The sequence below is a fragment of the Dermacentor silvarum genome, chromosome 9, assembly GCF_013339745.2.
Source record: "Dermacentor silvarum isolate Dsil-2018 chromosome 9, BIME_Dsil_1.4, whole genome shotgun sequence".
Classification (NCBI taxonomy): Eukaryota; Metazoa; Arthropoda; class Arachnida; order Ixodida; family Ixodidae; genus Dermacentor; species Dermacentor silvarum.
The window spans coordinates 115,001,286-115,027,319 of record NC_051162.1 but is presented as its reverse complement, the minus strand read 5'-3'; the positions used below and the strand labels follow the sequence as shown (position 1 = coordinate 115,027,319).

Here is a 26,034-nt window from a genome sequence, read left to right as displayed (position 1 = left end):
CCCCCTCTGCTTCCAAATGATAGAAGCAAGAGGAAAAGCATTGAATCTCATCCTTATAATTCAATAAAGGCTCGTTTTCTCTCTTTTTGGGAAGTTAAAGTTACAAACTTGCTCTATTCTTTCATTTCTGCCTTCCCGACTCGTAGGCTGGAATGTGCCAAGCACTGCAGGCGGGGTTCCGGTGTTATAGCCTCGCACCGCGAAGTTTCAGGAAGTACTTTGACCAGTTTTTCTGAGAAGAAAGCGAGAGTTGGTATTAGATTATGTAATTCGTATTTGAGCACGAGGCGCCTTTTGTAACGATGACTGAAGCCGTGTTTATTCATTCGGCTTGATTGAAAAAGTCTAACAGAATGAGACTTTTTTGGTAAAAACCACATTAAGCACAAAGGCAAATGACAAAGATGAGCGTGCACGACACGATCCCTACCAAATGTGAAATTTTATTCCCATCTACCTAAATTACAAGCGGGTAGAAAAGAAAAAAAAGATCAGATTACACACACACACAAGAAAAATATAGAAAACAAAACTATGTACCAAAGTGTCGAAAAGACGTTTCCAATAGGCAAATGAAACTACATGTGACAGACTGTCAAGCAAGAGGCGCTGACTTTTCGCTGCGTCATGCATATGTTTTCTGTTTTTTGTTGTTTTGTTTACCGTTTGTTTGCTTCTGTCCATGTATCCTGGGTAGACCCAAACAAACATTCGGTTGTGACAGCACTCGTATCGTGCGTTCTTGTCTTGCCCTTCGTCGTAGCGGAAAATTTTATTTCATACCATAAACCCGACCAAACTTGCCCGATTTGCTAAATTCGTACTTCGTTGCTTTGCGCTGATTACCATGTTCAATGCGTGCTGTATTCATAGAACGTAAACTTTCACCCAATGAACTACGACTGCCAGAATTTAGAAATAGATCATACTGACAGTGGAGGAAGTAGAGACTTCAACTCACTGCTTTATACAGTGCGCAGCGGTTAGAATATTTCTTTGAGTTAGGATAGTCCCAGAACATGTTGTGTATTCTCCGTTGATCTTTATTGCCAAGAATACCTGCAGGAAAAAGGAAAGGAAGACTTCAGTTTATTTCTCACGTGAACTACAGTTTTGAGCATGTAAAGTTGGGTGCTGAAAATTTATCTTGCAAATATACTATAGGGCCTGAAGCAAATAAACACATTGTGCCGTTCGTTTATTTTTACCTACTTAATATCGCAAGTCTAGTGTAAATTCCTTGAAATTTCCACTGCAGCCATTCCTTGACATGGTAATCACATAATAGAGTAAATTATTCATTCCCTGATTCACTTAGTTCACAGGATATGCACGGCAAGCTTCCATCGCCGAGACATCGCGATGTTGTAGGGAATGGTGAAATTTTCACCAGACTTAATTCACTTGGCCGAATGTCACGTTTATAACATATACAGGGCGTTGCAGGATTGGATGGTGATGGTTGCTGTGAGAATGATGGCGTCTGCGCATCTGTTTTGCAAGGCATAGTGAGCAATACCTTTCGGAAAAAGGCGACCTTGCGTACGTTGCAAGGCACAAGCAAATACCACTAAGAGGCAAATTTAAAATAAGAGATAACCTGTAAGTACACAAGGAATCTGTTTTCTCCTATGAATTTAATAAATATATCTACAATAGCTCTATTGTAGCCTGGAGCAAGATTGATGGTTGTGAAAGATGTAGCAAGCGCAAAAAAATGTTGCGTTTAATAAATATATCAATACGTCATGTACATTATCCTGTTTTGAATAGAAAAATCGTCGACCCTTCCACTCCGTGAAGATGTTGATAAGCTTATCCAATGCCACCTAAGGAGGCATTGGCTTATCACAACAAATGGAGGGTATATGTACCCGTTCACAGTGCTTAAAGGTTTCCCTTGCTTAAAGATTCCTCACACCTGCCGCAAACTCAAAATTCTCCAAAATCTTCTCCACTAGTAGCGTTATGTTCATTAGACATTTCCAAGGCATTGGCTCGCTGTTCGTCGGAGCGGATCACACTGATGCGGGACGAGTTGTTGTCGAACCACAAACGCTTGCGTTCTATGTCTCGAATTTGCTCGACGGCGTGGTTAGTAGCACGCCCGACATTGCCGCTTGCGACTCTACAAAATGAACTTGCTTAAGAAAAAAAAAACGTAGGCAACTTGCACTAGGGGTGCAAGGCTGGAGCAAACAGCGGAGCTGATGATCGACCTAGCTTCTTCCAGGTTTTACTAGGCTTGGCTAAGTTTTGCTAGGAAATGTTAAGTGCTGCTAGGCACGGCTAAGTATATTCTAGGCACTATAGCACGGCATTCCGAATCGGCTTGCCGTTGACGCTCAGATTCTCGCTTGGCCACGCGACGCTCTTAAAGATGAGCGGCGGCTTCTTCGGGTGTCCGGATTTTCTTTGGTCGCCCCATGTCAAGGCTACATGTATTCGCCACAGAGTCAACGAGAGTTCTGCCGCCGTCGCGGCGGCTCCGAGCTTTATCTCCCCGCTGACGTCACAGCAAAGCTGCGCCTCACACTTGCCAGGGCGTCGCTGGTCGAAAGCTGCCGAGCCGCCGCCAGAGGCGCCTGCTGCAGTCATGGACACCTCGCGCGTTCGGCGCGAACGCGGGGAAACGGGGACACGCGAACGTCGTCGGCAGCAGTAGTAGTGGTTTCTTGAGGATAATGACGCCTTTTTGAAGGCTACATGTACTCGCCACAGAGTCAACAAGAGTTCTGCCTGGTGACGTCACGGCAAAGCTGCGCCTCCACACTTGCCGGGGCTTTGCTGGTCGAAAGCTGCCGAGCCGCCGCCAGAGGCGCCTGCTGCAGTCATGGACACCGCGCGCGTTCGGTGCGAACGCGGGGAAACGGGGAAACGCGAACAGCGTCCGCAGCAGCTTTGCGCGTTGCCTCGTTGGTGCTGCTCATGGAGTAAGGAAAAAAAATCACAGCATATCCACGGGGTGAATGATGATGAGTGGGCGAAGCTCCGGAGGGAATCATCGGATCTCCCGCTTAAGGGGACGCTAGCACAAACGCGTTAGAAACGTGCAGTACTCTCTAGTAAGGGGGAGCGGCCACAGCGTCTTACGCAGCCATTTACACATGCCGGAACGTGCACCGCGTTCGCCGACGCCATCACATGACTGCTGAGAGAGTATACCCTCCGTATTCATAAACGCTCCTCGACTTGAACTTGACTTGCTACCGCCTTGTGCAGCGCGTTCGAAACGCGTTGAAGGTAAGGCGGAGAGGCCACAGCGTCTTACACCAGCTTCTTACACGGGCCGTAACGCGCTAGCACAAACGCGTTAGAAACGCGCTAGAAACGCGGCCTTTCGTTAATGTTGGGTATTTATTGCCATCGTGGTGCGTGTGTCTATGTGCGCTTCGTGGCGTAGAGGGCTAACGCCGCGCGCTCGGAAGCGAGGGGTCCCTGGTTCGATTCCGTGCTACGGACACAACTTCGGAATTTTTTTTCTCATTTTACTACTACTACGACGGGGACGGAACGGGTGCCGCTATAAGGAGCTTCGCTCCTAAAAAACTGAGGAGGGGCCCTGACGTCAGTGTTTGTGAAGCCCAGTGGCGCCGGAAGTTGGCGTTACTCCGCCATCTTGTCGTGGCAGATTCTCCTCTCTTGTTTACATTTCTCGTGAAACCACGCCACGCTGCCCGCAACCGGGCTGCTCGGGCGGATGTGCTCCGCAGCGATCCTAAACCGAAAATTGTAAGCGCGATGTGTCATCGCACTGCTGTTGTCGACGTCCTGTTGAAAGAAGTTCATAATGAACGTCGCAAGTTCGACCGTGCGGTCGAATTCGCTGCATTTTACTGGCTTTTATGAAAATAAAGATGCTTTATCAGCCCAGCCAACTGAACTGTTCTCACCAACAGCAGGTACCGGCCACTGCCCAGTTCTTGCGTATTTATTAAAAAAATTAATTAAATATGGCGTTTTACGTGCCAAAACCACAATCTGATTATGAGGCGCGCCGTAGTGGGGGGACTCCGAAAATTTGGACTACCTGGGGTTCTTCAACGTGCACCTAAATCTAAGTACCCAGGTGTTTTAACATTTGGCCCCCATCGAAATGCGGCCACCGTTGCCGGGATTCGATCCCGCGACCTCGTGCTCAGCAGCCCAACACCATAGCCACTGAGCAACCACGGAGGGTTCTAGCGTGTTTCTAATATATATTCTGCGTAAAGCTCCACCGCCACACCTGTGCAGGTGTGTAGGACCCCCGAAAGTGCTCTCCTCAAACTAGCTCGGGCTGTCGCGAGTACTGCGAGAAACAGGTAACAGTTCCGCAACATGTGTTTTAATATGTACAAAAGCAAGTTGATACTGAACACAAAGTTCTAAAGCCAGGATTATGCATCCTTCCATGACGTTCTACGTTATCATCATTACTTATTATCACCCGCTGCCAGAACAGTAATACTGCACGACTGTCACTGACATGCAAGGTGTTTATTGTACAATTTTGAAACACAGTGGTTTCGGTCTACAATGGCACGTTAGTATGATTCCGCCGAAGAGGGCAAAATTTCACGCAGATATTCCTTAGTCCGTGGTCATTGCCGTGGCGCGGTACATTGTACAGCGTTTCATGCGCATTCATCTCACATGTTTGAGTTCCTTCAGTCCCACCTGCCCACAGGAACATCCGGCGGAACGACGGCGGAACGACGGCGGAACAAAACACAGAGACAAACGCCAACCTGCACACACGACGCCTTTGCCACGGTACGAAACCTACGGCGCAACACGTGTGAGCGCAAACACCATAATAAAGCCGCCATTGTGCCACGACAACATGGCCGCTAGAGCGCAAAACTCGCGAAAAAATAAAGAAAAAAGAAACTCTTAGCCCTACCACTGGGGAAAGATGGAAGAACAGCGAAGCTGTACTATGGTGGGAATTATGTATTTCGAATTATGACTATTACGATGTGATTGTGTAATTGGTTGTTTGAACTATTAAGGAAGAAGAAATATATATGATCCGGTGGTTTTCATTTATTTAGTGACCGCAGCGACCATGGCCTTATGCTAGCTTCGGTACACCGCCATCGGGTGTACGGCAAAGGTTGGCACGTTCTTCATAAACACGTCACCAACGCCGAACGCGTGCGGTGCGAACGCGGGTAAAACGCCGCCGCCGTCGACAACAGTTCTGCGCGTTGTTTGTGTGACCGTACACAACCGCTGTCGAATCGCTGGCGTGAGCAAGCGCGCCAGCAGTAGCGGGCGAAAGTTCATGCGGTCTATCGCTTCAACGGAAACTGAACGGCGAAAGCACAGCGCATACAAAGATAGGAGCCGTGTTGCAGATCACTTCAGGATACGGTGCGCGCGACAGCCTGGCGCCTCGCAAAGTGCAAGTTGCTCCCAGAGCAGAAGCCACAACCCCTCCCTCCCGCGCTGCCTTCCCGCTGTCCTCCTTTCGCGCGGGAGATTGAGTCGCCAGTTCCCGGTCGATCGTTGCGTTGTTCCTCCGAACGAACGGCACGCGGCCGGGCCATGACGAGTCGTGGGGGCAACTGATAAGAGCGCTAGCGCGATGTCTACGTGACGGAACGTCTAAACGCCGTTGTCGGCACTGTTAGGGGAGAGGCGGGGGAGAGCCCAGAGAGAGTCTGCGGCACAGACGGCAGAGACCGGCAGGGCTGCGCGTACGCGCCGCAGTGGGAGAGCGGGCACGCACACGTAAAGTCTAGGGTGTCTCGAGGCTCTCCTCGCCTACCACTCCCCTTCCACTGGGAAGTCGCGTTTGCTCTCCGCGCGGTGACGTCATCGTTCAGGGAGGTTTTTTGTACACGCTCCACGGACTGACGGTTGGCTTAAACAGCTACGCTGTTATTATGTCCGTCACGTAAGACAATGAATGGCTCATACCCCCGTGAACGCGGCCTCCCCATTACGACGACAGAAGAGAAGTGAAATTGTACGCTGGAATGATGAGTGGCAACGGAGCCAGCTGTGGAAGAAGACGACGACGACGAACGCTGGAACAATGGCACGAGCGCGTTCGAACGGTTGCGCCGGGGGGGGGGGGGGGGGGGGTAGGGCGCCGACGTGCCAGCTGTGGAAGAAGACGACGACGCTCGAGCCATTGCTGATGATGATAGTTGCTTCAAACAGACACGACACGGAGGTTCATGCTAGCCATAAACAAGCATCGCTCGTAAAACAATTTTTGAAGTGTCTGCTAGATATTTATGTGATTGTGTATTACTATACGCAATGGTGTCATGTTTATTGTGATGAAACGTCTGAAAGAATTAAGACTATGTAGGTTGTAAAAACGACACAAGATTCAGTACACTTCCCCTTTGAAGCAACAATGACGATTCTTCAAGATGCAGAAAACACTTAAAACGTTAGTTAGCGGCTTCGATAACGGTGAAACTCGAATTTGCTTGAGCTGAATTGTTTCCTGGTGCGTTCATAGAGAAATAGTAGGTTCACTATGGTACGCCCGGTAATCGAAATCATCAGTGAACGATATGCTTCTTTGCAAGCTATTATATAGGGGCACTCGCATCACAGGAGTTGGTCCTGAGTTGAGGCCAAGTTGAGCGGACAGGAGGCTTGCCGAGGCTGCTGGCTGCGATCCTCTGTGCCCCTGGGCCCGTGCTGTTCGAGTCGTCTTACGGGGAATTGGTCAAGTATCGGGCGGCTTATTTTTCTTTAGCTTTGTTTAGTACTTTCCTCTTATTGTGTAATTAATCTGATTGTGAGTTCCTAATGTCTCTTTCTTCTGCCGGCCAGAGGTCTTTCCTCTGTACGGCTTCACCTCCCAATAATGACATTTCTATAGAGGCTTTCTTACGCAGTGGTGTTCACAGCGTTCCAGTGGCCCTAGTGCCGACCAATGGGGGATACATCCGCGTGAAAGATCCAAAGGCGACTCAAGAAGAGCTGCGGAAAGCAACCCCGCACTTCCAAAGCATAACCGATGTTCGACAGTTTGGCAAAGGGGGCATTCTATGCTGTTCGCCGGACCAGACCTGTGTCTCCGACCTTCTGCAGTGTCACATGTTCGCGAATCACCCGGTGAGGCCTTTTACTCCTCCTCATCTAGCTTGCGTTAAGGGGCTAGTTCATGGAGTCGATGCGAGTCTGTGTGCTTCCGAGGTCCTGGAGATGTTCTCCCCGGCAGGTGCCATATCAGTCTACCGATGTTCACGCGTTTCTGATAATCAAAGAGTCCCCACAGAGTCGGTCATATTCACCTTTGCAGGCACAACTAGGCCGTCAGAGATCAAGGCGTGGCCCTTATTATACAGGGTGGAAGCACTTTCTCCCCGCCCAGTGCAATGCGTTCAGTGTTGGCGATATGGCCACAGTATTAAGGGATGCAGATCTGATGTTTGGTGTCGCATTTGCGGAGGCGGCCACGATGGAAAAACGTGTTCCTCTCAGAGCGAACGATGCTGTTTGTGTGAAGGTTCCCACCCTGCGGACTGTACGAAATGCCCTGCGAGAGACCAAGAGCTTGCAATTATGCAAATTATAGAAAGGAAACGGTGTTCGCGTCGTGAAGCTCATGCCCTTGCCTTATAGAAATCATGTGGTTATGCTGAAGCTGCTGCTCGTCACTCCAAAGCTATGGATGCATCTCTTGGTGATGTTGCAGCTGCAGCTGTAGAGAAGGCTATGGCAAAAGCCCTTGACAGTTTATTTACGAACCTTTCAGAGACAATTGGGCAAGTTTTCACTTCTCAGTTGTCGCAACTTTTGCATGTTTCTGCGCATCCAAATATTCCTTCTGGAATTGCAGTTTCCGATGAAAATATAAAGAAAAACCAATCGGCAGAGGCCTCGCCTCGCAGTACTGATGACACCGCAGCTCCCGCAACTCCTGTCGAACCTCAGGGCTTTAACATTCACGCGACTGGTTCAGATACCACTGCGAACATGGATTTAGATGCTCGAACGTGTAAACGTCGTGCTTCTCCAAACTCCCCGAGAGAAACTACCCTCCATAAACTAAAAGCTAAAAAGAGTCAAAATGACAGGTTAACAAAGGATGATTTCCTAAAGGATAGCATTCTACAGACGGCAGTAAATACTGCCGGAATATCGTCAACATAGGAAGCTTGAAAGTGCTGCAGTGGAACTGCCGTTCCATTTTTGCTGCCGCCACTGATCTGGTATATCTCTGTGAAGAACTTTCTCCTGACTTCATTATTTTGCAAGAAACTTGGTTATCCACAGAAAAGAGTTTTCCTTTAAAGAATTATCGCAGTATTCGTCTAGATCGCCCTTCTCGTAGAGGGGGATTAGCATTTTTCATCTCAACAAAAATTTGTCATAGAGCTAAGATTAGTCACCAGTCATTCTCTGCAGAAAGTCAGACTCTAGCATTGGATTTAACGCTTCCTGGATGCGCCCCATTTTCGGTAGTCAATGTTTATTTTACCACAGGAGTTCTCAATACAGGTTTTCTCGATGCCGTGCTTGCAGCCTGCAGAAAGGATCTAAGCATAGCTGGTGAGTTTAATTCTCACCACGTATCATGGGGTTGTCGGTCCGACTCTTGTGGTAAAAGATTGTTGGATTGGGTTTCGTCAAATAATCTTAACTGTGAAAATTCGAGAACCCCAACTTATGTATCCCGCAAATCGCGTTCGGTGTTAGACTTAACTTTTTCCAGTTCGGTTTGTGCAATTTTCTCCTGGTCTGCTATTACCTCGGCCACAAATAGCGACCATCTTCCAATAATTTTTGAAGTCAAGCGACCAATTAATTTGGTCGGAAAGCATGTCCGCACCTATATTAACTATAGTAAATTTCAAGATTCACTGCGATCAGCTTTAAATAAACAGGTTGGCCTAAATGATGAAGTTAAGGCAGTTAATTTGTGTCAAGTGATAAGTGACAGTTACAAAAAATCCAGCTTCAGTATGCAGTCAACTAAAGGGGGTACTTATTCACCATGGTGGAATCCGGAGTGTGAACGCGAATATAGAAGAAGAAAGACAGCCTGCAGAAAGTTACTGTATAATCAATGTCCACGTAATTGGTATGACTATAAATTTGTTGCAGCTACATTCAGGCAAACAGTTGACAAAGCGAAAGAAAATTATAACACTACACATTACAGTTACCTATCGCAGTCTAGTAATAAAAAAGCGCTATTTAGGTTTCCACGGTCTAAAAAGATTGTTTCAGCCCCGATAAATGTAGAGTCTGTTAGCTTAACTTCCATTGAATTGGTTCAATCACTGGAGGACATTGCAAAAGGCTTAGAGCGTCGATTCACATCACTTCGCCTCTATCATATACCGGCGCCTGAAACAGATAATGATTACATAGCAGTCACATTAGAAGAAATAATGAGAGTGGTAAAGATGCTGCCAGCTTCAGCCCCAGGTCCTGATGGCACAACTACAGCAATGATAAAACTATTATTCGAATTATCTCCCCAGGATTTGCTTAATCTTATAAATTTCTCGATTAAAACTGCATGGATTCATCCAGATTGGAAGGTTGCCAAAATAATTCCGCAACTCAAAAAGCCGGGTGATGGATATACAATAGATAACATTAGACCTATTTCTCTGACCTCAAATCTCGTAAAATTAATCCAGAGAGTTCTGTATGGTCACATCGATAGGTGGATAGGCGAGAACCTAATATAATTGATTCTCAATTAGGATTCAGGCCCGGCTGCTCAATTTGGTGTGCTCATGTTGACTTGGAGAGTCGAATCCAACTTCCTCGCCACAACAACCAGTACGCTGCCTTAGTCACATTAGACATTGCGAAGGCGTATGGCAGTGTCGATCACAGTACCTTAATCAACAGACTCGAAAGTGTGAGTATCCCACAGTATATAATTGCATGGATTCAAAATTTTCTAAGCGGACGCACATTTTATTTCTATCAAAACGGTGTGTCTTCTCACATTTACAAACAGACAAGGGGCGTTCCTCAAGGTGCAGTACTTTCCCCCGTATTATTTAATATTTTACTAAATCACATCCCGACACATCATGACGTACAGGTACACGTATACGCTGATGATATCGCATTTTCTCAGTATCAAATGATATTCATAGCTTATATAAAACTTTGCAATTGTATTTGAATCAGATTGAAATTCGGCTAAAAGGAATACAAATGTCGCTAAATGTCAGCAAAAGTGCAATCATTGTTTTTCCCTTAACTTTTCCTATCCGAATAACACTGTCGTATGGCCAGGAGATTATTCCGCAGGTGCAATCTTTAAAATATCTAGGAATGGTTTACACAGAAAAGCTTAATTGGAAGACACACATAGAATACATCGCATCTAAAGGAGCACGCGCAGTTGGTTTATTACGAAGAATCAGCAGCAATCGTTTTGGAATGCGCAGGGAGACCTTGCTGATGATTTATTGTACGTATGTCCGCCCCATTCTAGAGTTTGGCTGTGTGTTATTTTCTGGAGGTCCTATTTATAAATTACGCCCTCTGGTTCTTTTAGAACACAAATCACTACGTCTATGTCTCGGCCTTCCAAAATATGTAGCGAATAATATTCTTTATCATGAAACTCACCTGCCTTCTCTTCAAACTCGTTTTCGTATACTGACAGTCCAAACGTTACTGAACATATATGCTTCTCCCCAGAGACGCTCCTTCTATATGTTAATTAGAGAACCAACTGCCTACTTTGAGAATCAATGGTCCAGACTGCATTGTCCCCAGGTAGTTTTTGTGCAGAAACTATTAGAGCCATTAGAAATATCAATCCGTGATGTGGATTTTCAAAATTTCCCTACTGCGACAGTAAGCGTTGAATTCGATGATATATTTCCCAATAACGCTAAACTCCTGCCTATTCGATACCTAAAACGTTTGCTAGATGACCACCTCGAGAACCTCCAAATAAATGCAGTAATAGCCACAGATGCTTCTGTCAGTGAAGAGAAGGCTGGAGTGGGTATTTTTTCGGCATCATTAAATTGGTCTTTCTCCCTTCGACTACCCGACTTTACGCCAATATTTCAGGCGGAGTTATTAGCGATCATCTTAGCTCTACGAAAACTTGCCACATCTATTACTTCAGCCGTAATCTTAACCCACTCCTTGTATGTTTGCTTTGCCTTATCAGTGCCCAATTCATCTATCATTCTCCGAGAATTTCATTCATCCATCCCCCAACATTTACGCCTTATCCATCTGGTATGGGTGCCAGGGCACGTGGGGCTCACTTTAAACGAATCTGCAGACGCGCTAGCAGCGGCATCTCTTAACGGCCCGGTACTGAGGATCCTAAGACCTTCGGCATACGTTACTTCTGCGAGATTTAAAAAAAATTTCTTTCCAAGAAGAACAGGCCAAATAATGTGTACTCAATAAACCGATTTTCAGCACCTTAGGTTTCCTTGGCACAGCAGATGGTGTTCAACAAGAAAATTTGAAGTGTCGTTTACTAGAATGCATTGCCGAATACCAAGGCTTAATTTCTATACCCATAGGTCTGGTTTGGCGCCATCCCCTCAATGCTTTTATTGCAATGAACCCGAAACTCTGGATCATTTCTTTATAGAGTGTCGTAGGTTCACCATGCATAGAAAACGACTTCTAGAAGGTCCCCTCCGCCAACTTCGATTGACCATACGCTACCTATCATTCTATCTCTGGGGCGTCGGCACTAGGACACTTTAATAGGAACGTATGTGATGCCATATTTAATTTTGTGATGGAAACAAGGAGACTGCCATGCTAATTTTTTTCACAAGACAACAAAAATATTTGCTTCAAATTTTAAGATGCTATAGCATAAAAATTAATATTAACGATTGTAATTCATTTATTATCTCATTTTTAAGTAAGAGAATCCCATTTAGGTATCCTTCATTTTTCTTCCCACTGCCGCCCGATTCATGGCCATTCCCCCGTAGTGGGTTGTGCTATTTCTATAGGCACCAAACAAAACCAAACCGAACTCGCATCGAATAAGCTTCTGCCACCAAGTAAGGGGACCCTTTACTTCGTAATATCCTGTTGAATAAATAGGAACCGAGCATTCATTGTGCTGTCAGGATGAGACAGAGGGGAAACGATCGGCGTCAATCAGTGTCAAGTGAAATATGAGGCAATGCTAGGTTTACGTTCACTGCCCTTTTCACTCGTACCGTAGCATACACCCAGTAGATCGGCAGGCACCCTCATGGTGTGAGTGAGCACAACTGACGGTGGTGGTGGTCGGGTCCGGACCACTGTCACACGTCCTGGCTCGTCGAAGAGCCAGGACGTGTGCCGAGTGAGCTCCTGCACAAAAGTTTTCAATGGGCTGAACGAGCTTTAAATCGTGGATTAGGGACCTCAGAGAGGTACGACGTAGTGGTAACGCATTTCTCTAGCACTTACCGCTAAGTCGCCAGCGAATCTTTGGGTCGTTCTGTGCCACAACAACCTCGAAAACACGAAACACAGGGACTAGCCCATGAAAATGCACATTTCAGGGCAAATCGAAGATCAGAAAAGTGCCGATCTGTTAGCCAAGTCAGACTGCGCTTTTTTGCGTTCGCGTGCCTTCTTTTCGTCCGTGTCGTTCGGCACTTACTCAAGGCGCGATAAAATTGAGTAAACTTCCTATATACGGCTGTTTGACTGAATGTTGGGCCCTTTGAGGAAGAAGTGTGCGGCAGGACCACCTGGTGAGAAACATTGTCAATGGTTATGTGCACAATACATTTCCGAAACGCTGTGATTGCCATAACATGTTTTGGGAGCAATGAAAAGGGTAAAACTCAAGCCTGTTTTCCGAGAATTGTACCTTTAGTCTAGGGGCCTGTGAGGCGGCCAAACATCATAGCGACAGCTGTAGTAGTTTACACACTTGGCAATGGCGCACTGTTTATCGTTATGCACTACGTTCATTATGCTATTATGGACGTTGAAAGTCTTTGCACTAGTATTTGCATGTCGCCGTCGCAAGAAGAATGGTGATTTATTGTTCTTTTACGTACGCTGTTCGCCTACGAAGTGATGCTAAGCATTTTGGAACTAGCTAGATCAGGAATACGAGCTGCTTAACGTTTCCTTTTTTCCTTACACCTCATCGACGTTATAATCTCAAAACAGAAATGTCTGTGATGCAATTTTCTTAAAATGCTTGGTAGTGGTCGGACGTGTCAATATTGCGTACAAAGACATTGAAATTGGTGGCACAAAACAGTGCACCCATGTTTTTGCGGTAGACTAGTGCTATAAAGGGATGTTTGGATATAGATGTACCTACCTAAAGTAAATGCCACTCAGAACGGAGTAACGTAATTGGCATGTTTCAGATCAGAAATATATAAACAGTACTAGCTTTGCTTCACACATTCCAAGGCATGGTGGCTTCTGCTGCTGTGAATTAGCATCGGAAAGAAATAAACGGTACTATTTTTTTCCACAGATATCTAAGCACGCTGGATTTTGTTGCATTCAATAGGAGTATATCAAAAGCTTGATGTTGGGGGAAGATCTTGTCGCAGACGTGAGAAACCATACATGGATTTTCTAATTGCCTCTTATGTCCGCATTTTGTTTGACGGCCTAAATGACACCCATAACAGACTCTCACCGTCTTTGGTGTTCCCATCGTGAAAAAGGCATTCTGCGCCAGGCAGTTTCCGGAAAATGTCACCAGTCTACAGAGTGCTGTTTCCCATCCCGTACATGAGCTGCCGCAACTCAGCATGCAGCGCCATCACCACGAGCAACGAAAGAGAAAGCACACACGCTGCCATTCGAGGGGCACGATTACTGCCGAGGATGGTGGCGGTGGAGAAACATTTAATCAGAAAAGTACAGAGAGTTGCTCTACAGAAGCACTTGGGTGGTCTCCCTATTCCGGAAGTCCACTGGAAATGATCGCCGCTCGGGCGTGGGCCACCAGGGAGCGTTGAGCGTCCAGGGTAGAGCAGCCAAGCAGGAACTCCTCCCAAGCCTCTCTTGTGGGTAGGGGGAAGGGGATGAAAAAGGAAGGGGTATGGAGGGGCATACTGCCATCATGTGATAGGTGTCGGCCAGGACCCCACAATGCGCGCAGTAGCCGTGTATATCCGGCATGAAATGCTGGGCGGCCGCAGGACACAAGAAGGTGTTAGTCTGCAAGCGTCTCAGAAGTCTTTCATCCGCTTTAGAGAGGCCCCGTGCAGGGTCTTGGTAAAGGCGGCGTGAGCTGCGATAATCCTCTTGAATTGCGCGGTACTGCGTAAGAGCTGAGGTGTCTGGGGTAGACGCAGAGTCGGAGGTGGTAACGGCCCGGGAGGGAGAGACGCAGGCAGCGGCATGCGCCGCTTCGTTACCGGGGAGACCCGCGGGGCCAGGAGACCAGACGATGCGGATGGAGTGAGGCTCAAAGCGCCATGAGGGCGCCCGAAGAAGGTGGGCGGCCAGAGGAGCTATGGTACCCTGGAGGCATCGGGAACAGGCGTAGCGCGAGTCCGTGATCATGACCCTTGAGGTCGGGTGAGAGGCGGCCAAAGCGATGGCCACCTCTTCGGCCTGTGTTGTGTCCGGCGAGCGGAAAGAGAGGCCATCAATGTGGTGACCCTCGGAGATCACTGCGGCCGTAAAGTGTCCGGAGGGAGTTGGTCCCGAGACATCTACATAGAAGACGCCAGGAGAATTGGAGTACCGAGTGTGAAGAGAGTGTGCTCGGGCTAGGCGTCTGCCTGTGTGTTGAGTAGGATCCATGTTGCGAGGAAGAGGTTCAACCCAAAGTTTGTGCCGCCATAGCTCCGGGACGGAAGCAGGGGAAGTGGGGTAGAGATCGGGTTCAGTGAGAGCCTATCCAGAAGGCGGCGCCCAGGAGTCGTCTGGGACAGGCGATTGACTTGGCCTAGTGAAAGACCAGGAACTTGCTGATGTATTTAACCAGTACTTCGTAGCCAAGAATTCTGACCCGAATTCTCGCCCCACTAATGATATTGCAACACCTAGAAACAAAAATTCCGTTTTTCTCGTACCAACTGACTCTGCTGAGGTGTGTTCTGTTTATTTGAACCTTAAAAATTCACGTAGCTGTGACGTAGACGACCTGCAGATACGGCCTATTAAATATGTCATTTATGAAATCGCCCCTATTTGGTGTACATTTACAACTTGTGTATTTCTTGTGGTACTTTTCCTGACAGAATGAAAACTGCCAGAGTAACCCCCATTTTTAAAAAAGGTGATAAACAAAATGTAAAAAACTATCGCCCAATATCGATCCTTCCAATTTTCTCAAAGGGCTTGGAGAAAATTATCCAAAATCGGTTGTCATCATTTTGTAGCAGATACCTACTTATAACTGAATCTCAGTATGGATTTCAGAAGCACAAATCCACAGAACTGGCACTGTTAGATCAGAAGGAGTACATACTAAGAAACTTCGAAAACAGGTTAATAACAATCGGTATATTTGTTGATTACACGCAAGCCTTTGACCACATCAATCATAATATTCTCCTCAGTAAGCTAGAATGGTATGGAGTAAGGGGCACGCCACTCGCATTATTATCCTCCTATCTCAATAACAGGCATCAATTTGTCTCAATAAATGAATTCAAATCGCAACCCAAACAAATAATTTCAGGTGTACCACAAGGAAGTATTCTGGGGCCGTTACTTTTCAACATTTATGTCAATGATCTAATATCTATTTACAAACAAGCAAATTTGTAATGTATGCCGATGACACAAGTATTTTTATATTGTCGCATAACTACACAGAATTACCGAGAATGGGAAATGAGCTTCCTGATAGGCTTTCTATTTGGTCAAGCAAGAATTGTCTACAGGTTAATTGCAATAAGACCAAAGCGGTAATTTTTCGAACTCCAGGTAAATAAATCCCACAGCATCGCAATATAATGTTTGAGTCTATGAATGTTGAGGTTGTGAACACAATTAAAATTCTTGGTGTAACCTTTTCCAACAACTTACAATGGGACGACCACATAGACTCAGTCCTCAAGAAGCTCAGTAGCACAGTTGGTATGCTAAGTCGCAATAGACACACTTTCCCCACTTCTGTTAAAATACTGCTATATAATGCTTTGTTTGCCTCGCATATCAATTACGGTCATTTAGTATGGGGTACTACCACACAAACAAATCTTAACAATATACTTGTCATGCAGAAAAGGGCGCTACGTATTATTGCCAATGTATCTTACACTGACCACACCGCACCACTCTTCGATAGGTACCACATAAGAAAAATTCATGACCTGTACACTTATAGACTCCTACGGGAGTAATACTTCAGTATAAAGAAACATAACGTTACCCTTGTGAAAATCGCCGACCTGCACCACAATGTACCTGCCTACACCACCCGCCGCACTGAAATATGGAATGTTGCAAGACATAGGACAAATTATAGCAAACAGATGCTTGAAAATAATTTACCGAGGTTATTAAATTCTTTCAAAGAAATAGACATTGATATTGGAAAAATTAACCCTCCAGAATTTAAGGCTTTTCTACGCTCCTATACTTAGGTATTCCAATATAAAATGTAACACATTCTTCCCTCAATAATTTTTCAATTAATCTTCGAGATCACTTATCTCTTAAAACTTACTTTAAAACCTTACATTGCCTTGTTTACGAGTTTCTTTTGATCATATTGTGCCTTGTAACCACTGCTCTGCCAAGTGTATAGGATGCAGGGCCGGTCAAGCCTCAAGAAGGCTTTTTACCTGTCATCCTCAACATTGCATTTGCCTTGTAATGTTGGAATAAATATTTTGATTTGATTTGATTTTGATTTGAAAGTGCTGTACGCACAAACGGATCAAACGTGTTAGGAACAAGAACTTTGTTGTGATATCATGCTGCTGCGCGTTAAGTTGCCGCTCCAGACAAGGCGAGGGCAAAGTGCTTTTTTGGTTTACCATCCAGCGAGCGCAAACGCTTGCTTCACACTTGGTATTTGCGCCGTCAAGCATCGTCGCCTTGCTACTTCCAAAACGGCATTATTAAGGCCAGTTACTGACTGAACAAGCAAAATCGCGCCTCAAAAACTTCTCCGCAGGGCGCGATCGAAGTTTTCCGCGGATTTCCTCTGGTAGCGCGTTATCTGTCGTCTGCCACGGCAGGCACGACGTAGGCGGCGCCCCCGTCGATATCGCGCTTCGATTGCGCTGGCCGCGCTGAGCGCGACAGTGGAACAGAGGAGGAGGGAAGTGGTTGGCGCTACTTTTTATATATAGAGGTTTTAGCTCGCATATGACACTGACGTCACTGGATCTACCTGTATGCATGTTTAGCGACGGCGCGTAGTTTGTTTTCGCTTTGAAACGTAAATTCAATGAGTTGTGGACGGTTTAGTATAAAGGATATCGTGCCTGCACGTCAATCGAATGACAGCAACTTCCTCACGTGGTTTACTTTGGCTAGTACTTCGTAATTTTTGTTTCTCGCGTTGCTTTCTACCGGCTCCATGTTGGAGGTCAGTTAAGATGCCGCTAGGCCGACGAATGATGCTTGTTATCGCTTCTCGGCCTCATGGCTAAGATCAAAGTAGTAGTATCTGTTCTTATCAGCTTAATATCTGATACGGCCCTATGATGGGTCTTTTGATGTTAACTGAATTTTTGTAACGCGGCGCCTGGGCGGGGCTTGCCCCACCGGTGCCACGGGTCGTCCCGGCATTGCACTGCAGCCGGGCACGGCCCACTTGTGAAATCCAAAATCAGAATTGAACTGTTCGTATCCACTACACAGCGGCGGATGTTAATGCGCCGTTGCCGTTAGTAAGCAGCACTATGTTTACTAAACATTGCAAAACTCAAGAATTTAAAAAATCACAGCATATCCACGAAGTGAATGATGATGAGTGGGCGAAGCACCGGGGGATCATTCGGGTAAATCACAGCTACGGACGAGAGATAAAGAGAGCGCGCGTCGGTAACGAGAGAGAAAATTACACCATCTTCCCGTAGGGGAACCCTGAGTAGTATGCGAAGCAGCCATGGGGTCGACTCAAGGTAGTTTTATCATCTGTATAAACTTGGACATGCAGCAGCACCAGCAACGCGCAGAACTGTTGTCGACGCCGTCGGCGTTTTGCCCGCGTTCGCACCGAACGCGCGCAAAGTGGAATCGGAAGTGGAACCGGAAATGGAAGTGGTACCGGAACGCCATCTAATGAACACTTCATAAAACTACAGGTGGCTACGGACACACAACGCCATCTATTGAGCAATTCATAAACTAGAGGTGGCTACATACTACTACTACTACTACTACTACTATACTACTACTACTACTACTATACTACTACATAGGAGGGAACGACCCACACCCTAAGGAGGAGGAGGAGGAAAAACATTTATTAAGAAAAAGAAAAAAAAAACAAGCAGGCGTCTTCCTGCTTGTGTTGGGAGGTGCCCTCAGTCCAGGGCTCCTGCGGCTCTTGCTGTCTCCCGGACCCGCCGCTTCAGTTGTTGCTGGTCACGAGGGTCCGAGCTAGTCAGCATGGCCTCCCACTGCTCGGGTGTGGGGTTGGGTATATGCGGGGCTACCTGTTTTTTGGGGCATGCCCATGTGGTGTGATATAGGGAAGCGTAGTCGTTGCAAAGGGGGCATTTGTACGAGTACAGTGCAGGGTGTATTGCGTGTAATCTGCTTAAATGGGGGTATGTGTTGGTTTGTAATTGTCGCCATGCTACTGCGTCTTCGCGTGAGAGGGTCTTGTGCGGGGGTGGGTATTGTCGTCTGTTCAATCTGTGGTGTTCTAATAAGGCGTGGTACTGTAAAGGTACAGGCTCCATAGATGCGGCCGTATCCCCCTCTTGTGGCGCCCGGGTGGCATGAGCTCGGGCTACAGCGTGCGCACGCTGATTTCCACGGAGGGACTCGTGTCCTGGAGTCCATACTATTTCAACGTCGGGTAATTGAGAGGCTTGTTTGAGGAGTCGGGCGGCGATGGAAGATATTCTGCCTCTGGCATAGCTACGGCAAGCTGATTGGGAGTCGGTAATAATTGTAACGTGTTCTTTGATTTGGCTAGAGGTGATGGCTAAGGCGATGGCTGTCTCCTCCGCTTCGAGGGCGTTGGCTGTGCGGACCGTCATCGAGACCACCTCTTGAAGGTTATGGTCGACAACGCTGACTGCCATGGCTGCTTTTCGGGGGTACTGCGCGGCATCTGTGTATAGTATGGTGGGGAGGTTACCGTATCTTGTTTGAAGAGTCTTTGCGCGAGCTTTGCGACGACCGGCATGATGTTCCGGGTGCATGCTTCTGGGGATGGCGGCGACCTTGATATGCTCCCGGATGTTGGGGGCCAGATAGATTGATTTTTCGTGGCCTCGGCCCTGTGTTGGGTAGCCTAGGCACGCTAGGAGCTTCTTGCCTGTTGGTGTGAGGGCTAGGCGTTCTCGTTGGCTTGTGAGGTGGGCGTCTATGATTTCTCTTACTGTGTTATGGACTCCTAGAGCTTCGAGCTTGAGGGTGGCTGTTCCCAGTGGTAGGCCGAGCGCTTGCTTGTATGCTTTCCGCAGAAGTATGTCTAGCTGGTCTTTCTCTTTGGAAGTGAGGGGAAGGTACGGGGCAGCGTAGGCGATGCGGCTGATTATCAGGGCCTGGACGAGCTGGGTCACGTCGTCTTCTTTCAGGCCGTGTTGTTTGGTGGTGATGCGGCTGACCATTCGCATGACTTGGAAAGTTGTGTGCATGAGACGTTGGATGGTGTATGCGCCTCCGCCGTCCTGTTGTATATGGAGGCCGAGGATGCGGACGCGATTTACTGTGGGTATTTCTTTCCCGTCGAGGGTGAGTGTAATGTGGGGTATTTCATTGAGTTTTCTACGGGATTTCTGTCGAACGAGTAATAGTTCCGACTTCTCGGGGGAGCATCGCAGACCGCTGCTTCTTGCATAGTGCTGGACGACGTCGGTCGCTTGTTGGAGTGCGTCTTGCTTTTCTCCTTCAGAACCAGTGGTGGTCCAGATAGTGATATCATCGGCGTATACTGCGTGCCTGATGCCTGGTATTGCGTTGAGTTTGTCAGGTAGCTTAATCATAGCAATGTTGAAAAGGGTGGGCGATAGCACGGCACCTTGTGGGGTTCCTTTGTTGAGAGTAGGTAACGTCGGAGTTCTGAGTGAGCCAATGCCTACTGTGGCCGTGCGGTTGGTTAGAAAGGCGCGTACGTAGTTGTAAGTATTACGACCACAGTTGGTAAGACTTAGGTTTGTAAGGATGGTATTGTGAGCCACATTGTCGAAAGCGCCTTTAAGGTCTAGTGCTAAGATCGCTCCGGTGTTGTGTGGTGAAATGTTTTCAAGGACTTGTTCCTTCAGCTGAAGGAGAATGTCGTGGGTAGAAAGGTGGGGCCGGAATCCGAACATCGTTTCGGGCAGCAAGTCGTTGGATTCTAGGTAAGGTTGAAGTCGGTTCAGAATGACGTGCTCCAGAAGCTTACCTCGGCATGAAGTTAGTGAGATTGGTCTAAGATTTTCTAAGCTGGAGGGTTTGCCTGGCTTTGGAATGAGGATGATGTCAGCGTGCTTCCAATCCGCTGGTAGCGTACCCGCCTCCCAATGATGATTAAATAGGTCAGTAAGAGATTGAATGGTGCCGTCATCCAGATTGCGCAGGAGCTTGTTATTTATTTTGTCTCTGCCTGGGGTGGTGTTTCGTGTGAGTGCATGGATTGCTTGTTGCACCTCAGAGATGGTGATCGGCTTGTCCAGGTCGTGGTTGTCGCCTCCGCTGTACGTGGGAGGTTGTCCCTGTGTCAGTTTGAAATCTCCTATGTACCGCACCCTCAACTCTTCCAGGATGTCGTCATCAGAACCCGGATGGTTGTGGAGGAAACGTTGAATTGTTTGCTGGCTGACTGCTTTGCTTTGCGAGGGGTCAAGAAGATGGCGTAGTAGCGACCATGTTTTGGCCGTGCTAAGAGTGTCCTGCAACTTATTGCATATTTGTCGCCAATTCTGACGGGTGAGCTCACCAGCATAAAATTACGCGGTTGCCGTGAGTTTCGCTATACGTAGTCTCAGTTTCCGGTTATGTTTTTGCCGCTTCCATCTCCTAACGAGGCCTCGACGGGCCTCCCACAAGTGAAGAAGGTGCGGGTCTACTGCCGTAATGTCTGTGGTGAGTGTGATCTGTTTTGAATGTCTGTCTACATCTTGCTGGAGCTCTCGTACCCGCTCTCTCAGCTCACCGTTTGTGGTCCCGGCGCGGCAGGTCCGCTGGGGTTCCGGGTCACTCCCTGTTGGTTCCGCGAGCAGGAGCAAGACCTGGAGCTGGAACGCTTCCGTCGCTGGCCTGGGCGTGACCGAGACCTCGATCGTGAGTGGTCATGGCGGCTGGTCCTTTGTGATGCTAGGGGTATCTTCTTTAGTCGATCAGGACACTCCTTGGAAGCCGTAGGATGGGACCCCTGGCATAGGGCGCACCGGGGCTGGCAGGGGTGGTCCTGAGTGGGGTTTCGTGCACCACACTGAGGGCACACGTTGACTTCTGGCGTTGGGCATACATCTGTCCGGTGGCCTACTTGGTGGCAGATGCGGCAGACATGTGTCGTTGGTCGGTATGGTTTGCAGCGTACTTCACCGCTGTAATATCGCACGTAGAAGGGTACAGTCTTGCCAGTGAATGTGATCACTGCCGCGGAGGTCTGTCCAAGCATCCGGGCGTGTAAGATTTCTCTACCAGGTGCATATAGTCCGTTGAGGAGGACTTCCGTGGGAGTTCCTGCAGGGATGCCGTGAATAACCCCTTTAGCGGAGCTGTCGCGTGCCGCCACGTATGCCGTGACCGCAAATTCTCGAGCGCCCAGATGAATTGTAGTTATGTGACGGATGCTCATAGCTAGCTCTTCATTTGGTGTGCTAGCAATAGCGATGTTTTGTACTGGGTAAATTCTTACTGTGAGGGTCCGTACGTGCTCAGTGGTGATGTGCTGACATGCCATCTTGATGCCTTCAGCAACCTGCGGCGTGGTCCATGTGGCAAGGTTGAGTCCCTCTCGGGGGCGGATGATGACCTTGAGGTCGTTTCGGGGCAGCGGTGGGAGTCGGGCTAGTCGGGAGACCGATGGGTGTCGGGTTGAAGAGGGGGATTGGTGGGAGTTGATGTTTTTTTCCGACCGTACTTAAGAGTGAGCCAGTCTCCGCCGTCAGCTTCGTCAGGAAGTGGGATTTGTGTATGCTCGAGGTTCATCTCGGTACCGTCGTTGGTGGCCATTGGCTCGTCGGAGTGGATCAAGGTCTTCGGCCAGACCTCTAGGGAGGTTAGCCTAACCTCTCTTAGGCCTAGGTCTCGAGTGCGGCAAGAGATGGCGATCGGCCGTACTCGTCGTTAGGGTTAACTGGGCGGACGCTGCTTACAAAGTTTAGAGGCAGGTAATTCGTGGAGCAAGAAACTCACAGTGTAGATTTGGGTGTCCACGTGTTCTACTCGACTAAGGAGTCGATTTATGATGGTTGGGGCGGCGTCGATGGCAATTATCCGGAAGTTTAGCGATGTAGAGGCGGGAGCCCATGTGCGGTCCTGATCGAACGGCTTCTTCTTCGTCTTCATCTCACACCCTAAGGAGCTCCGCCCCTAAAATGTTTCACTGGATTTTCAACGTGCCGCATTCCGTAAGCAGTCGCGAAAGCATGGCTTTTATTTTCTCCCAATTTTTACAGCGAATAATTAACTGAGTGTGTTGAGCTGGTGATTAAATCCTTTTTACGAAAAAAAAGTTTCACCCGAAAGGCGAAGCATAAATTGCGATAGCAAATTAGTAGAGAGCTATACGGAGTAAGGATAGTAGTTTCATCAGCTGTACAAACTTAGACATGCAGCAGCACCAGCAACGCGCAGAACTGGGGAGGTATTCTGTAAGGGTCTACCTAGTGGACTGTCCATTTCGCCATTTCTGCGACCGTTGATTCGCTGCAGCTTGACGTGCAGGAAGGTGCCAGCCAGTGTCCTTCCTGGACGTCAAGCAGCAGCGAATCAACGGTAGCCGAAATGGAAAGTCCACTAGGTGGACTCTTACAGAATACCACCCCTGTTGTCGACGCTTTCGGCGTTTTGCCCGCGTTTTGCCCGCGTTCGCATCGAACGCGCGCGGCGTTGGTGACTGTTGCCGGTGCCTCTGGGGGCGTCTCGGAGGTTTCCGACGAGATCAGAACGGGACACTCGTCGAGCAGCGTCGGAAGTCTTTACCACCTTCTCGCCTCACAACGTTTTTATATAAATAGGCAGTCGGTGCCGCAGCTAAACGTCGCCTCCCCTCCCTCCGTCCCCCTCCCCCTCCCACCTCCTTTCGCGCGTCGGAAGAAGCCACGTTTGCTTTATATATATGGTGATTGTAGCGGAGGAAAGAAACGCTTAATTCTGCAGCCCTTCAGGGAGCACGGCGCAGAACGCGCGTTTGCTCTCCGCCGTGCGTTCGCTCCCAGTGAAAGCGCGCGTCTCTCGCGCCCTTTCACTTGCACATACAGCACACGGCGTTCGGCGACGATTTCATCGCCATTCACGTCATACGGAACCTCACGGTGACGGCGACACCAACGGCAGAAATCTGCTTTGGAGGATAGGATAGGAATAAACTTTATTTGTCCAGCGGTTAAGGCTGTTGTTGCCCGGGGCTAGGCTGCCAGGGGTCCATCGCCGGAGAAAAATGGAGTGTCCATATAATTGCTATCGCAATAAAACAGTATCAAGTTATAAATGCTCCGACGGCTCCCAGGAAAACCTTATCAAAACGAAACCTCCCCAAAAATAATGGACTTATTAGGAAACGAACTTGGTCAAAGGCAACTTACCATCCAAGGGAGCTGACTTCGAACAGCTAGAAGGCCATTGACGATTCTTGCCGTAGGACCGGCTATTCCGCACTCTATGTTAAATAATAATAATTGTAATTAGAGTCTGAATACAATTATAACCAATTAAGTACATGAAAAATTTGTCGCAGTTTCACACGATAGGCGAGGCATCAATTGCGATAACAAATTAGTAGAGAGCTATACGGAGTAAGGATAGTAGTTTTATCAGCTGCATAAACTTGGACATGCAGCAGCACCAGCAACGCGCAGAACTGTTGTCGACGCCGTCGGCGTTTTCCCCGCGTTCGCACCAAACGCGCGCGGCGTTGGTGACTGTTGCCGGTGCCTCTGGGGGTGTCTCGGAGGTTTTCGACGAGATCAGAATGGGACACTCGTCGAGCAGCGTCGGAAATCTTACCCACCTTCTCACCTCGCAATGTTTTTATATAAATATGCATTTGGTGCCACAGATAAACGTCGCCTCCCCTCCCTCCCTCCCGTCCCGCCACGGCCTTTTGCGCGACGGAAGAAGTCGTGTTTGCTCTCTATAAATGGTGATTGTAAAGGAGGAAAGAGACGCTTAATTCTGCAGCCCTTCAGGGAGCACGTCGCAGAACGCGCGTTTGCTCTCCGACGTGCGTTCGGTCTCCGTGAAAGCGCGCGTCCCTCGCGCCCTTTCTCTCGCACATACAGCGTCCGGAGCGCAGCGACGATTTCATCGCCGTTGACGTCATACGGAACCTCACGGCGACGGCGATGACGACGGCGACGCCGACGGCAGAAATCCGCTTTGGAGTGTCCATATAATTGCTATCGCAATAATATATCAAAATGTCGAGGCTGGGCCATGAATGTTAGTAGCCTAAAAGAACACTTCAATGTGCTGAACACTAGAGCAAAGCTGCAAATAAAAACCGTATGGCTTTTCCCTGTAGTATCGTGGTGACTAGATATTGGTGGCAACTTTTCTTTGAATTTTTGCCCATATGATATAAACACGCTTGTTTACTTCAGCGTTAGTAGCATCATTTTTAATTAATGTTTCAATATTAATAAAGGGGATCTTTAGTGCGATGGTCATGGGAACAGCACCGATATTGCACTACCATTTACAAGATATTCAAAAAGTGTTCCAGCTTCTCTAATTGTGCAGGTACATAACCTCATTTATTTTTGCACTCTTTCGATCATGCTTCCATTATTATATGCCACATCTTTAATTTAGCGATGTTATCATGATGAGAACATTAGGTCAGAATTTGTGGCCAGTGAACCCGCTTGCCACGGCAATTAAACACATTCTCTGTTGCGTCATTGTGTAAAGCATAATAAAGTAAGAAGCTGTAAGAGACTTGAGAAATAAATGAACGTGTCAATCGCTTTCATTCCGACAATGACGATTCGGAAAGATATTTCATGGCAACAGACTCACCATCCGAATTTATCGAGAGCTCCCCGTTGGGAAACTGAAAGCCGATTCGTTCGTCTGTTACTCCTTCAAGGAAGCAAAACAGACAAAACAAGGCATGTATCACTAGACACGGCTAAAAAAGCACGACTGAGAATCTATGGCTCAATGAACACTTCAGGGCTGATTTTAAATGCTGTGCTAACCCATGAGACTTACCTTAGAAGAATGTAGTGACACCACATAATATAGCATCATTAGCCACGAGAGAAATGTCTTCAGAACGTAGCGCGAAGATCTGCTTTCCGCCATACCTATGCTATCGCTTTTTTCAATGTTTACTTTAAAATTCAGCGCGTGTAAATAACGATGCGGGCGAACACAAACTGCGCAAATAGCGCGAAGGAAAACTTTGAGTACCACACAATACTTCTGTCTTGTGATAAATTATAGAATTAGCATGAAAGGGACGCGCATATGGTCGCATTGTTCAGCATGGTTGGGGATGCTTGTGGGAGTCCGTTATTGCGCAGAAAAGAATAAAGTACAGCAATTGTAGCCCAGTAGGTATTACAATTTTTTTTCCTGTTTGCTAATTGCTGAATCACAGCTGGCAGTAAACTATTGCACTAAGTGCCACGTTGCTTTCACGGTTCGGAGTGAGCTCGCTTATTGCCGCATTTATTAAAAACTGCTACAACTCGTCATCAATATATCAGCTTATTCGTCCCAATTGCGGCTCATCGCATGCTGCTTTGACATACACAATAATAAGCTCATAGTTCCACTAGTTTTTAGGATAGAGACTGGGTACACGAAAGGTACAATCGGCTCGTCCCTACTGCGCCA

The 26,034-nt window shown here is 47.6% G+C and overlaps 1 protein-coding gene and 1 non-coding gene across 2 annotated transcripts in view; one reads left to right on the top strand and one right to left on the bottom strand.

The window, feature by feature from the left end:
- LOC119464126 (proclotting enzyme-like) overlaps positions 1-25,514 on the bottom strand; it is a 35,820-nt gene extending 10,306 nt beyond the window's left edge. The window contains exons 1-4 of the mRNA XM_037724964.2: positions 25,405-25,514; positions 25,210-25,272; positions 23,775-23,848; positions 962-1,059 (exon numbers count right to left, since the gene is read on the bottom strand). Of these exons, the coding sequence (XP_037580892.1) occupies positions 962-1,059; positions 23,775-23,777 (101 nt within the window). The 5' untranslated portion in view covers positions 23,778-23,848; positions 25,210-25,272; positions 25,405-25,514. The remainder of the gene's footprint in view (positions 1-961; positions 1,060-23,774; positions 23,849-25,209; positions 25,273-25,404) is intronic.
- LOC119465438 (U2 spliceosomal RNA) lies at positions 17,487-17,679 on the top strand. The gene has a single exon (XR_005194872.1). It is a non-coding gene; the product is annotated as a U2 spliceosomal RNA (small nuclear RNA).
- Positions 25,515-26,034: the final 520 nt, after the last annotated feature.